At 32.3% G+C, this 15,444-nt stretch overlaps 1 protein-coding gene across 1 annotated transcript; it reads left to right on the forward strand.

Annotated features, from left to right (window-relative positions):
• The first annotated feature begins 9,755 nt into the window (after positions 1–9,755).
• Positions 9,756–11,417, forward strand: LOC106389135 (nudix hydrolase 17, mitochondrial). Its single transcript, XM_013829330.3, has 5 exons — positions 9,756–10,190; positions 10,297–10,402; positions 10,530–10,613; positions 10,716–10,844; positions 10,928–11,417. Exons 1-5 carry the CDS (start codon positions 10,105–10,107, stop codon positions 11,069–11,071), a joined length of 549 nt encoding a protein of 182 aa, XP_013684784.1. The 5' UTR covers positions 9,756–10,104; the 3' UTR covers positions 11,072–11,417.
• The last annotated feature ends 4,027 nt before the right edge of the window (positions 11,418–15,444 follow it).

The following is a 15,444-nucleotide window of genomic DNA, read 5'->3' on the forward strand; positions in this document are numbered from 1 at the left end:
GTAAACAAATAAAAAAATTATTAACCGGTTGAATTCTTTTCATAAATGAATTAATTTTGTTCAAACTTGTGAAATTATTATGGTTAACACGTAAAATAAATTTTATTAAATTGTTATGATAAATATAATTAATGAAATAATTAGAAAAAGTGAAAAAATGTAAAAGGTATAATAAAACACTTAAGATGTGTATGTTTTGTTTTGTACTTCTGTAATAAATATTGTCGAATTATTTAGAAAACACAATAAATAAAATAATTAAAATAAGTTTAAAAATGAATGAAAAAGATATAAAAATCACTTAAAATTAGGCAAGTAATGTTTTGTAGTTCAGTTTCAATATAAAAGATGTCTAGATAAATTTACTCTTATAAAACCATTAACGTACTGTTGAGGCATTACAAAATCCAACTACTTCTCTAGTTAACGACATGTACTCGAAAATTCTTTTTTTTTTTTTACTCGAAAATTCTTGAATCTAACACCAAGTATTAAAACTAACTAAAGCTGAGAGGCGTCCATAAAAGTAGATTCTGGTATAAGTTGGTTAATACAATCATTAGGATGAACTTGTTTGGGGTTTTCAACTTTGTTTGGCATCATTCTAGCTTAATTGGCATCAATATTTCAAATTTAGATGTATTTCTTAACAATTAAGCAACATTTAGCTATTACTTTTAGCAGTAATAACAATAATAATAAAATGTTCTTAAATTTTAATTATACATGTTTTTGTAGTTATTAGTGTATATATATGCTTTATATGTAAGAAATCTGTATATTCCACATATTCTCAAAAAAAAAAAAATTTGTCAGCTACCCATTTATCCAAATATTATTTTGGGATTCAATTATTATAATCTGGTGTCTCTCTTCTTTTCCTTTTTTTTCTAGTTTTTAAGTCTACGAGGTTTTTACGACGATTTCTGTTACGAGGTGTTTACGACGAAATCATCATACGTGGAATTAAAGAGTGCCTCCTTCGTCATTTACTTTACGTGGTATTTACGTCAATTTACCTTACGAGGTCTTTACGACGATTCCGTCCTACGTGGAATTAACGGGTTTCGCTTTCTTTATTTTTTTTACTTTCGTCGTTATTTCCACGTAAGCTAACGAGTTCTTTACGACGATTCTGTCCTACGTGGAATAAACGAGGATTACGTCGTACATTCGACGTCAAATAACGAGGAATTAACGAGCAGTACGTTTAAATCCCTAAAATCCGAAACCCCAAACCCCAAAACCCCATATTCCTTATCTTCTACTTCATATATTCCAAACCCCATCCCTTATTTCCATTCCAAACCACAATTCCCACATTTACTTTTGGCTTAATGAGGAGAGAGACAACTCTCCTTTATTGTATAAGATAAAACAAACTCCCACAATTTCTTATTCATAAAACAAACTCCCACATTACCTTATTCATAAAACAAACTCTCACATTACCTTATTCATAAAACAAACTACACAAAATCAAATACATCAATCGGATACATCGACATTCTCGTCATCACTAGAAATATCATCATTTTCATTAAACTCGTCTTCTACAGCTTCGTCTGTGGCATCATCGGTAAGATCTTCGTATTCGTGATTATGCGGATCAATGAGAAGGATGTCATCAACTTCTTGTTCAGGTTCCTCGACTTCATTTATCTGTTCTTCTTGCAATGGTGGTTCTTCTCCACTGATGATTCGTCCTCGAGGTGTAACTTTGATCACTGCTAACCAATTTATACCCGAATCTCTCATCCGAGGGTATGGAAGGAAGCTAACTTGGTCTGCTTGTGAAGCTAAGATGAAAGGCTCGAATTTGTTGTACCGACGTCCACCGTTGACATCAACTACACCAAATTTGTTAGACCGAATTTGTTGTACCGACGTCCACCGTTGCCATCTCATCTTTGCAGCAGTCTGCTCTGATTGATACAATCTTTTCAATCTGTCTGTAATTGGTAGGTACCACATCCTTTGGTACGGTACCCTATTACGTCCCCGTCCTTGCGGCTTGAATCGTGGCTTCTTGCAGAATCGACATACTTCTAGCTTCTCATCATCTCCCCAATAGATCATGCAGTTGTCGATGCAGACATCTATCATCTCCGAAGGCAACCCAAGACTATAAACTAATTTCTGAATCTCATAATAAGAATCAGCAGACACATTGTCTTCCGGCAAATACTCTTTAAACAAGTCCGCCCATTCGTTCATGCAACTTTCAGGTAGATTGTGATCAGTTTTAATATTCATCATTCTAGCAGCCAACGACAATTTAGAGAGACCTTCTCTACAACCACTGTAAAGTGGTTGATTCGCCGCGTTTAACATTCCGTAAAACTTTTTTGCATCTATATTAGGTTCTTCATCTTCATCATGAGCTACGAATGCATCAGCTACCATATCATGAACCCTATCATAATCTACCATCTCCTCCTGATGGTAACTATGTTCATTATGCAAATGATGATTAACCGGTTCTTCCTGAAAATTGCTATTACTACTACTAGCTTCATTCTGATCATAATTATAACCTTCCCCATGTTGAAACCAGATATAGTAATTTGGCGTGAAACCTCTATTTATTAAATGCTTCCAAACATTTTCACGGTTTGTCAATTTCGAATTGTTGCATTTCCGACAAGGACAGAACATCTTACCACTTTCTTGGGCGAGCGGTGTTGAATCTGCTTGGTGCATAAATGTCTCCAGCCCCGCAAGGTATTCTTTCGTCACTCTCCCGTTAGCATCTCTATGCATATACATCCAATTCCGCAACTCGTAAATAGTCCCAGAACCAGCCATTTTTTTTTCTTTCACGTTTTTTGTTGTTGGTGTGTTTAAAATGATGTTCCAACATCCATATTTATAGAAAATTTCGAATCTGGTAGTTGTAATTTTACTATAAAATTACGACGAAAATTAATTGTATGGCCAAAAAAAAAACGTGAGCCACCTACCAAGTTGGTGGATTCAAAATTTCCTCGTTAAGTACACGTAAAATATTTCGTCGTAAAGCACTCGCGAAATTTACGTGGCTTTTACGAGGAAAAACTGTTTCCTCGTAAAAGCCACGTCAATTTACATCGTCTTTACGACGAATATGTTTTGTCGTTACCTTACGACGAAATAACGATGCTTTTCTTTCTCCACGTACTTTCCTCGCAAAATCAATGTTTTTTTACGAGGATTATTTTTCCTCGTTAAAGTTACGTTTTCTTGTAGTGTTATCTTATAATGATCAAAAGGAAATTTCTTTAAAGAATAAAAGAACACATGCAAACATGTTTTTATCTTTGGTTACAAAAATATGTAACCCTATTAAAAATAAAAAAAAATATTAAAAATCATAAATTTTCAATTTATCATAAATGAACAACAATAAGAAACAATATATATATATAGAGACTTGGACGAGAGAGAGTTTAATAAGGTGGCCTCACAAGATATATTATTAGAGAGGGAAGGGGTGCATGTGGTGTCCGACCATTTCAACCCTCACGACTTGCTCCGGTCTTCCTTTGATGCCGACATCTTCTTTTTCAAAGTTTCCTAAAACAAATTCCTAAAAATTCTGGACTATATATATAGGTAATTGTTAATTTATTACATATTGCGGTATCTAAGAAAGTAAATCCAGTAAAATGATGTGAGATCAGTTTCGACTCATGCAACCATTTTTTTTTGTAACTTACCATGCAACCATTTCTCCACCCTTTATCATGTCGTATATTTATTTATTTTTATTTTTCTGATAATCTTGGTGTGATCCCAAAGGTTTTTAAGATTTAATGATTAATCAGCAAGAGGTCTATAACGTCTATGGGTGACCAAGAAAAATCGAACCTAGAACAAAAGTTTCAACTGAAACCTCTTTACCACTAGACCAAAACCACTCGATTAAAATTTTGATGGACATCATTCAACTTCCTTTTCAAATTTTGTTTTACTAAGAAGTTCCGAATAAATATAATATCAGAGAGGTTAGGTTTTATGATTAAAATATTATATCCCACAAATTTAAGAAGATTTTCTTTTTTCTCCTTTCTACTGTTGTGAATTGTGATTGATAAATATAGAAGTTAATGAAAGTAAATAAAAAAGTGAAAATGAGAGAGAAATAAAAAGGTGAAAAAGAAAGAGAAAAAAATGTAGATTAAAATTATATAACTCTGATAAACTCAGAATAAAATTTAATGTATTTTTTTCTTATTTGTAAACAGTGCATAGAGTAAATAATGAAATATATTCTACTCGACAATTAACTTTTTTAGCTCAACTTAGAATAGATAATGATCTAGAGTGAAAATTTACTCTATTAATACCTTACAGTCAGGCTCGTTCTCAGCAAAAACTACAATCAATGTTTGTGAAACGACTACGATTCTAAATTCAAAGTCGCTTTTCTAGTTACCTTCTTCTCGAATCTCTTATAAATTTATAATTTTGGATGGGAAAATTCCAAATCTGAATGTGAACTCTAGAAGAAAAATTTTGTGGGCAGTCTTTATCCTAATATTCTGTTTTCTAGAGACTACAAAATATATTTATAGAATAAGAAAATAAACTTAATTTTCTTCATTAAATAATATATTTATTATATTCATGCAACATTCACTGTCTATAATACCGATTAAAGACAGCAACGCATACTATATACATAACATGCACGATCTAGAATATATATTATTACTATGTAAAAAAACTTATTTGAACCCTTTTCTCAAAAAGTTGCTTATTTAGTGGACAATGATGTTCAAAATATTATTTATTTATATTGTTAAAAGTTGTATGATTTTTTGTGTAAAATTTATGGTGATTTAAAACATACATCTAAGATTGTACTTTTGCAAAACAGATGAAAGTATCAACTATAAAGAGTTAGAGAATATCAAAAACAAATCCAAATCATATATACTCCCTCTGTTCCGGAAAGAATAATTTTCTAGAGTATTCACACATATTAAGAATATAATAAATATTTACAATTGAATTTATTATTTAGTTTACTATACATTTTTCAATAAATATCAACCAATAATATTCAACCAATTTGAATATTTTCAATTAATATTTCTTAAAAGTATATAACTTTTCAGCATTAACTACTAAAAGTACCTTAAATTTTTTAAAAATCTATCATTTTAGAACAAAAAATAAATATAAAAAATCATACTTTCAAGAAAGACAGAGTATAATATTGTAATTAATTATCAGAGGCGCTTTGTTAAATGAAAATGGAAACGTATTGAAAAACTAACAATTTGAAAAGATATATAGTTGGGCCCCTATATAGTTCATCTAATCATTTATTGACGATCCATAAACCCATGATACCCTCGTGGTCGTGTTAATTTCCTATATTCTCGGAAAGTCATTCTTATACCCATAATTTAAGTTAAATAATAATTTCTTTTTAAGTAATAATTTAATCAAAATTTATTCAAGTTCGTAAACATTATTCATGTTTTTGAAGTAAAAAAGCAGCGGGGAATCTATAGAATAAAAGAATATGCGATTGATTAATGATTATTTATTTTTGAGAAAAAGTAGTGATTACTGAAAAATGATTATTAAGAATTTAAGACTCTTTGCTGTCCATATAATTTGTAGGCGATTTCTCTGTGGCTCAGAGAAACATATTGTGCGGCGGTCTCTCTTTCCGACCAATTATTTTTCGCCATTTTTTCCATTTAATTTTTTTTTGTTTATTTTCAAAACTAGGAGAGTAGCTTTGAATTTTGATATTCCATTTAATTTTTTTTGTTTATTTTCCATTTAATTTGTAGGCGATTTCTCTTTCGTGTTTTGTGGATAACAACATTTAATTGGAAAAAATATTTTTATATTTACACCAAAACACATCAGAAAAATAGGCCTGGATTTTGGATTGGCGTTGAAAATTTCGCATAGATGAGAAGTTTGAATATTATGACACTTTTATAAAAATATAAATCACCAGATGGATATCTATTAAGTTTAAACTTGCCTTTCGTACGTAGTGTTACGATAAGAAATTAGATGATACAGTGGATCACACGATAGGTGAATGTGAAAATACTAGTTATTCCATACGTATATATGTAAGCAATGAAAATAACTTCAACAGTTTTGTAAATTGACATATAATAATAAACATTAGTTTTTTTGGATCAAATCTCAATTTTATAAATTCTTACTCTCTATGAGTAGAAAAAATGTTCATACAACATGATAGCAAAACTATTATGGCCAAATAACCAACTATTACAAAAAAGCAAATACAACATATTAAGACAGAGGCATACAAACAACTAATGTCGTAGAGAAGTTCTCTAATCCCATCGAACATCAAGCTGGAAAGTGAGATGAAGCCAACAAAACTACTTTATTAGGTGGTTAAAAGTGTTTTCTTACTAGAACACATGAATTGGGTGCAGATTAAAGAGATTAATCATGTGTGCTAGTAAAAGAAAATACTTTTGCGGATTTATAGTGGAAATGTTCTAAAACGGTGGGCAATGGTTGTAGCATTTAAAGAATGGCTTTATATCCACGTACCACACATTTGATAAGTCTACGCCTATCTAGTAGTAAGAATAGTTTTATTCAGCATTCAGCAAAATTCATTGAACCTTTTTGGTGCACTTAACTTATATGTCTTATGTGACTTACCTACTCTTTTTTTTTTCTCGTCAAACTGATTTTATTGATATCAAAGTTTGTGATCAACACAAACCAAACAGAAACCAACGGATACAAGAACCTTCCGTGGTTAGTTAAACCGGCAGAACATAGAGATATCTCCGGGCACTAGAACCCACAACGGGGCAACATACAAGATTAAGAAAAATTACAACCTTAACATAAGTGATAATCTTTCAAACTTCCCGCACAAGTCTAACAATAACAGGGAGATTGTCCGAAAGAGCCTCTATGACACGAGCTTAGAGGGAATGCCCTCGGCCAGACCACCGCTAAACCACCTCCTCCTAGTACTCTGAGGAAACACCTCAAGGACCCAGAAACAGAACCTTCATAATCCGGCAAGTTAAGACACTTGCTAACACTCCCGTAAACGGCTTGATCTACGACGACCATAGAACGCCTAGGTATGAAGCGACAAACACAACAGATCTCCGCAAGATCTGAACAACCAACTAGGGGCGAGGCCCACTTAATCCGGAAGACAAGAACAGGCCGCAAACAGCATAAGCCGTGAACAGCAAAATAGAGGACAAAGTGGTAGCCACCACAAACTCAAAGAGGACAAACATTACCTGCAGAAAGAGACCAAGCCGGAAGCAAAGGAGACCCGCCAAACAAATGGATAAACAGATCCAGACAACGGCTTCGAGACAAGGCTATTGTAGCAAAACTACACCGTCAATTCACAGATCCGGAACTTTTGAAACAAAACACCAACCTGAATCTGAAAGCCTTTTTCTTTCTTTGGCAAGGGCGAATCTTCTCCCAATACGAAAGTAAATCACACACAGATGAACTAATACACACAGATGAACTAATACCTACTCAATTCTCGAGATAATTTTTCGTATTTTTCTACAATCGTCTGAGCACCTAGATAATAGGACTAAGTAATTTATCAATCAAATAGCTAGAAGATAGTAATGATAATATGTACTTGTTTATCGATGTAAATCATATTTACTAACTAGATCGATCACATACGTTTTATTTGTTCCAGCAATTTTTTTTTTTTTGAACGGCTTCCAGCAATCTCAAAACTAGTAACTATCACGTGGATAGGCAGATAGCCCAATTTTAAGGACATTAAGAAACACAGATTGATACTGCTTCGTTAAACTTTTTTATGAAATGATTTGGTTGTTACAAAGAAAAAAAGGAGCACAGATTGATATATTTTATCATTAATATGGCTGATCACAACACTATAATCAACTTATAATCATATTAGACATTTTTCTGAAGTTAATTTGTTACTTTTAGACTAAGAAAAACGATGAGAGCAAAGCAAATAGCATAAATACCTTTGGTATTTAATTTGCTCTACATAAAGTTTTCATGTTTATTTTTGGATCGTAAACCAATATAGCATATAATTTACAAACCCTAATCGGTATATATATTTTGTGCCTATTTGTTCCATGCATGGCACTATATCGCAATCAAGCAGCTTATAAAATAATCATATTCTATCCATGAGGATGGTTTATAATAAGGACAAAATTTGCATTTTCAAAGGGGCTATAAATCGTGTTAATTAAAACCCGGTCCAAACCATTCATTCTACATTAGCAGTTTTATATTGAATAGTACGATCGAATTACTTTCAATACGTAACCACTACACCACTCGGGTAAGAAGAAAAAAACGAGATACATCGAACAAACATCAAACGTAGACGCGTCCACAAACCACGATTCAAACACGGACTTGGTCGAGCTTAAGGAAATGATCGGAGGCGTCGACGCACCTGACCATGTCCCTTCCAGAGTCAACATAAACGTGCCGCGTTAGGATACATACTATATTGTTTAACTACGATTTTAAAATGTAAAAAGCACATTTGTTTTTTTAACTCTGATTTATTATGATATTACAATTATGAAAAAAATTACACAGACGATTCGACAACCGACAATACTATCTGCCTTATAAGAATCTACGCCTAACTGCATCACCTGAACCGTTCTATGAAGATTCACGTCTCACCGGATTTACTTGCATCATATTGAAGATTTCTTGTAAGTCAGTATGCAAAATTGTTTAATAAATTGATTTTTCCGAAAATTGAAACATTGACCTAATCTGCAAGAAATTGCATAGTCTGTAATACGAACTTCAGATATGATGTAGAAGCCTTTAAACCTAAACTATTATGCTACGGTGCTTCCACAATTACAACATTTGTTTTAATCAAACTTACGTGATTAATTATTAACCTAGGTAGTGTCTCTCGTTATTAACCAACCAAACCTACAAGCCTAGACCACGAAACGACAGAGAAACCCCTTAAATACGTTGACATGGACACCGTCCAATTATTAGTTACGTTGAACTATATATTGGCTATGCCTTAATCATATTGATTCTCTAACTTCTTAATTTTGTTGACCCACTAATATAAGTTTTACGAATGTAAGTTTGGAAAATTCTTTGGCTACAACTAACAAAACGGTGATTACTTAATTAAGTACACCATAATTAAGTTGGTTACTCAAATATAATTTTATTAGCTATATCATTATTATATTATATGAAAAAGAATACATTAACCCGATTCATTATTTTATAGTGTACGTAACATATTTTGTTTATATATGTCTATTGACGTCGGCAAATATGTCGTTAAGTTAAATGATAACTAAAATCTCTTCCACATTTGCGATACGAGTTGTTTTTAATTATACAATCCAAATTTTTGGTTGGTTTGTCCTTATTTATTTTTCACACACGTCGTTTGGGCCTACTTTGAAATTTACAATTTTCTCGATTTTTCTTATGAAATGTAATATATATACAAAAAAAGAAAGCATAATCATCATATTTAATTTGGAAATATTATTGGTGAAAAGATAAGGCTTAATCAGCAATTTTTTACCCAATTTGTTTTTTCAAAAAATGACAAAAGAATTGGGTAGCTAGACCGGTCTACCAAAAATAGTATTTTAAAATTATATTAAAAAGAATAGTGATGTAGTAAATGTTTGAAGATGGGATGATAACTTCTTCTTTTTTTTAAAGAGGGGGTGATAAATATTTGATAAGCCTGATACCTACGTCAACAATATTAACATAAACTAACTAAAAAGGGGTATGTTAGAGCGGCCGTTTTTTATATAAACAAGACAAGCCATTGGAGGTTGAACACAACGCTTTTTGTCTCATATCTTTCACCTTCCCCTCCTCTCTCTCTCAAATCTTTTCAGGCACAACTAAATCGAATCATAAACACTTAAAAGCATAACTACTAAAACTTCCGATCAGTAAACCGACCATAGATTCTTGGGCTCTTCTCTCTTACAGATTCTGATCCGTTATAGTTGTTTCAAATCTTTTCTTTTATATAATATCAGATTCCTTTTTCCTCTCTTCCTCTATCTCGGAAATTAAGGTTCTTCTGTGAAAAACGAAAAAATGGGAGTTGAAAAAATGGCGTGTTTGGTTTCTCGCACTGGTCGTCAGTTTCAGAGATACAACAAAGGTCGTCGTCAAGTCGTCGGGTATGTTCATCTATACATCTGGCCTCCACCGCCGGAAGAACATAAAAAGAAAAACAATTACTTTTGGATTTTTTTTCTGAGTTTCTGAATATGGAAAATCTTGCAGATGTATTCCGTACAGATTCAAGTTATCAAGCGATGGAAAAATTAGTGACGAGGTAGAAGTTCTTGTTATCTCTTCTCAAAAAGGTCACGCCATGATGTTCCCTAAGGTATAAACTTTTTCTTCAAAAAGAAAAAAAAAATCTCAATCTTTTTTTAAGGTTGATGGTTTTGGTATTTTAAAGGTTTTTTTCTGGGTATTAATTGTGTTTGCCAATACTTAATTAATATTTTCAGGGTGGTTGGGAGCTTGATGAATCTGTAGAAGAAGCTGCATCAAGAGAGTCTCTTGAAGAAGCTGGAGTTCTTGGCAACGTTGAGGTACTTTTAAAAATAAAAATCTTGTTTTCTGTTTTATTTGCTATTATTGTTCTTTCTTTTAAAATTAATTTTTGTTGTTTTCTTGTGTTTTAATTTTGGCAGCATCAATTAGGAAAATGGGACTTTTTGAGCAAAAGCAGAGGAACATACTATGAAGGACTAATGTTCCCTATGCTTGTTACAGAACAACTTGAGCTGTGGCCTGAACAACATGCTAGGCAAAGAATCTGGGTCAGTAGCTAAACATTATTTATAGTATCCATGAATTTTAATATTGGTTGAATTTTCTAACGATCTTTTTGCTAATTTTTCAGATGAACGTAGTAGAAGCCAGAGAAGCCTGTAGAGATTGGTGGATGAAAGAAGCTTTAGATGTTTTGGTTGCGAGACTCTCATCACCAATGATTCAACCAAAGGAAGAGAAGACTCTTTCCATCTCTATTGAAACAATGTGCTGATGACTGCTGATTGTGATGGGAGTTTTGGACTAGTGTGTCTCTGTAGATACGTAATAGATGGGTTTCAATTAGTATTGAGACAGCTGAAGATCAAAACAAATGCAGAGCGGGAAAACAATAATTATGAGTAGATTTTTAGGTTTAATTTGGAGCAAAAAAATTATCATGTGATTTAACAAGTCTTGTATGTCGTGTTTATAATGTTTCTGCAAGATTTGATTAAAGAGACCATGAAGAGTTACGAACCTAAACAAAGAGTGCAAGCAAAAACTGTACAACTGTGTTTCCCTCTGTATGTTTTCATCTCTCTTTGAACTTGCAATGGGAACACTTGATTTCATGCTGATTTTTTGTGTTTGAGAAATATTTAATAATGCAACTGGTGATACGTGTCATTGTGTGATTGCTTACATGAAAAAGCAACAATAAATTACCCCAATCATAAGCTATATTGATATAATATGTAACGGAAATTGTCGTTTTCCAAATTCATTATGATAATATCGGAAAGGTTGATGAGTCATTTATCAAATTGGCTTTATCTTTTACGAAACTGTTGGTTCACATTTCTAAACTTGTTTTTTCTTCGGGTCCAGCTACATATTCATTGTCACCAAACAAACATCTTAGTCACTAGTTAATTAGAAAATAACAATAACATTATTTGTTAGAATGATTGTTTTTGTAACAATTGTTTGTTTTTCAAACAAAGGTTCATGCTGCCATTGAAAAAGACAATATTTAGAAGTCTACTAAAGATCGATTATAATACTATAGTTTTTTGGAAAATTTGGAAGATCCATATCTTTATATTTAAATGTTTTTGTTTACTAGTCATTTTATAATACAACAAGTTGCTTTTAACAATAAAAAAAGATTGACGTATGATCGATCGTTTCCTTTTAGTCCAAAGTCCAAACCAAATAAATTAAGAAGCATTTTAAATCATATTTCTCGAATCAAGTAATCTTACGTGGCTTTGATCACTTCTTCAGTTTTCATGATTTATTAAGAAAAAAATAGAAAACAACGTATAAAGTAATTTTCTTCTCTCTTAAAGAGCAGATAGAAGAAGAGTACATTTCAAAAAAATTAATTCTCATATATCCATTGTTATCCCAGCTCTTAAAATTATAACGTCAGCTTATATTCCTGCTTGTTAACTTACTTCTGGTACGAAAAAAATAAGATGAGTAACATGTTTACGTAGTTGAATCAATCAGTTCATATGAAGTTATCACTTATCTATCAATCATCATTCTTAATTTTATTTTACATAAATATATGAGATTTGAATAAATCTTTGGGCTTTGTTATGTCCGTGTGGAATTTCATTTGGGTGCTGTTGTTAGATTAAATTTGGGCCTCACTGATAGTCCTTGTAAAATTGTAATCAGTTATCTCTTCTTCTTTTTTTTGAATGAATCAGATATCTCTCTTTTCTGTTATAGTCATCACTGTCTTCCCCGGACGCGGGCCACCACTGATGTGAATTTGTAATATTGATGTGGCGCATATTTGTAATATTGATGTGGCGCATTGTTGATAAAAAAAAAAGAAGATGTGGCGCATTATTTTATTTGTATTCTATTGGAACTACTGAACTACTCTTGGAACTTAAGGTTTTGGGCTTTGTTTTGATTTCCTTCTAATTGTTGCTCATGTCATATGTTTTGGTTTTATCATTAGGATTTTTAGCCTCTGCCTAAGCGTTGTAGAGATCACTCAATTTTGAATGATTGATAAAAGTATTATTCATTTTCTGTACTGGTTTTTTGATAACCATAACTCCATAAGCAAGCCACCATGGTTGCAATCTCTTCCCATAAATACTTCTACTCACAATAGATGAGACATTTCAGAAGAAAGAAGTAAAAATATACTTCTGGGGGGCTAAAAATGGGATCGCCGGTGTATGGGAATTTACGGGTTCATCGGTGGAAGTCGGATTGCGGCGCATTACGGAGAAAGCGACTTTATAGAAGCATTAAGAGAGCAAAAAAACTGACAGATGGCTCGAGAGTATCCCACAATCGTGTGTTAGGCAGTGACGAGTGTACGACGGTGACGAAGAGTAAGGTTGTATCAAAGGCGTAAAAGGTTAGCGCTTCAGTGAAGTTGTGTTCACATGGTAGATGATAGGTCTGGGGGTTAGGTTTACATACAGACGAAGACTCGGCATCGTATCATAATGCTATATTTAATTGTCGTTAAAGAATGTACTATACTATATTGGAGTTTATTATGAATAGTATAGTCCAATACTCGGGTTTTCCAATTGTATGTATGTGTTTTGTATATTGATAGAGTTGTATGGAAGCGTCTCTTATTGTGTGTTTTAGTCAGTGTTCAAGAAAGCGGTCTAGGCGGCTGTCGGCACTAGTATATTATTATAATTATAAACGTTTATACCGCCTAACTAATAATTTAGGTGTCCGCTAGTACCCTTAGTTGTAAAAAAGAGAATGTATATTGAATTCCATGTGGTTAGTATGGGTATTGCCTTTGTTCTATAATGACCCTCGGTTAATATGACATACATGAACTAGAATTGTGTATTTTTTTGTTCTATATAGTTTTGCTGTTTAGGTATTATATTATATCTAACAAATGATGTCTTTGTATGGCTGTGAAATAGCCAATGTCAAAGCTAGGTTAGTATGATATTTGTTTCATGGTTACATGTTTGCTTGAAACTATAATTATCCTATGTTAGTATGGCATCCGTGGACTAGAAATGTTTATTTCCTCTATATGTGTTTTTGTTTTAAAAATTAAAGTTAAGCAGTTAGTATGAGTTCGTTTTTGAACTAGCCTATGTTAAATCTATTGTAGTATGATATGTGGTTTATGGTTATCTATTTGAAATTGTGCTTTCTCAGTTATGTTTGTACATCAGCTTTTACCACGACAGTCGGTAACAGTAAAAGAGTAGGAGCAACCCAATATTGGCAGTGAGAAAAGAAATTTAACCAAATTTTTTAAAGATAAATAATCGCACGCTAATTGCATTGGAGAAGATAAACAGTGATATGTAATGTGTTATATTCTATATTTTTGGTTATGTGACAAGAATAGACTACAAACTTCATGGTAATATAAAGAGTTGTATTGTTATGAATAATCTGGTTTGAAGTTCCCTAAAACAAACTTTAGATTCAATGCAAACACAATTTCTCTCATATTTTCTTTTTGTTCAGTTCTAACAACAAATATGTAGACATGTATAGTTTTATACATTATAGTATACTACTCTATTTACAATAACAATATAGCATCATACTTATCTCTTTGTTTCCCCTCATTCTCCTCATCAGCATCATCATCCTTCTACTTTTCCTCATCCCCTTCCTCCTTCTCTTCCTATTTATCATCCACTTTCTCCATTTTCCGGTGTAGCAGTAGTCATCAGTGTCGGGAGCTGTCGGGAGCTGCAACTCTGTGTCCTCCCAAACTATTTTGCAACTTAGAAACAATTAACATTTAATTTATTATTTTGTTCTGTTCTTTTCTACTATAAACCTCCGTATAATAAAAATGTAAGTGCACAGTAACCGATTTTGTTTGTTGTTATGATATTGACATAGATCGATTTTTCTGTGTTATTTGTTTACAATAAATATAATATAGTATAATCCGTCATTTTGTCACAATGCATCAGACTGACAGATGACACAACTCCCAATTAAATTCTTACATGGTTAGTTTTTTAGTTTGTCAACTTAGGGTTCGAATGTTACGAACCACCCTGCCCCCGCACCGCAGTTAACAATAACAAAAATATTTACATATATCATATATCTATACGTTTTTATAACTGTTAAAACCGCACCACCGTTAAACCGTTTGTCCCGCACCGCTCAAACCGTAGTTATCATTCAGAGCCTCAATATGTATATATGGGTAGTTCATCCTTTACCAAAAAAAAATGCATCTTCTAGGAAGTTTAGAAAAAAAATTATTTGATATAAAGAAAGTGAAAGAGATTTGACGAAGAACAAAAATAAAAGTGAATATAGGAAGAAAAAAATCTCTAAAATAAATTGATACTATTTCCGGTATTCAACCTTTTTACAGTTTCAGTATTCATTTTATTTTATTAAAGAAATTTTAATCAGAAACCCTATAATCTTCTTGGACGATGGACAAGAGTCATTTATTAAATTCCTTATATTGTTGAGAAGATTCTAACTTGACATCTCTATCTTTAGAGAAGAAGACTTACCAGTAGAGATAACAGTTTCGGATATTGAAAATAGCTAAATAGAATGACAAAATGACTGAAACGACATAACAATAACATCCCACAAATTATTAAGCGAGACCCAAAATGTTAAATCTAATATTACAGTATCAGACTTATCATGTCTCTT

This window comes from Brassica napus, chromosome A6, assembly GCF_020379485.1.
Source record: "Brassica napus cultivar Da-Ae chromosome A6, Da-Ae, whole genome shotgun sequence".
Classification (NCBI taxonomy): domain Eukaryota; kingdom Viridiplantae; phylum Streptophyta; class Magnoliopsida; order Brassicales; family Brassicaceae; genus Brassica; species Brassica napus.

Excerpts from the sequence above, each read along its gene's own strand:
- LOC106389135 (XM_013829330.3), top strand. The coding sequence starts at position 10,105 with ATGGGAGTTGAAAAAATGGCGTGTTTGGTTTCTCGCACTGGTCGTCAG. Across the intron at positions 10,191-10,296 it reads GGTCGTCGTCAAGTCGTCGG|ATGTATTCCGTACAGATTCA; the intron begins GTATGTTCATCT and ends AAAATCTTGCAG. Across the intron at positions 10,403-10,529 it reads ACGCCATGATGTTCCCTAAG|GGTGGTTGGGAGCTTGATGA; the intron begins GTATAAACTTTT and ends TAATATTTTCAG.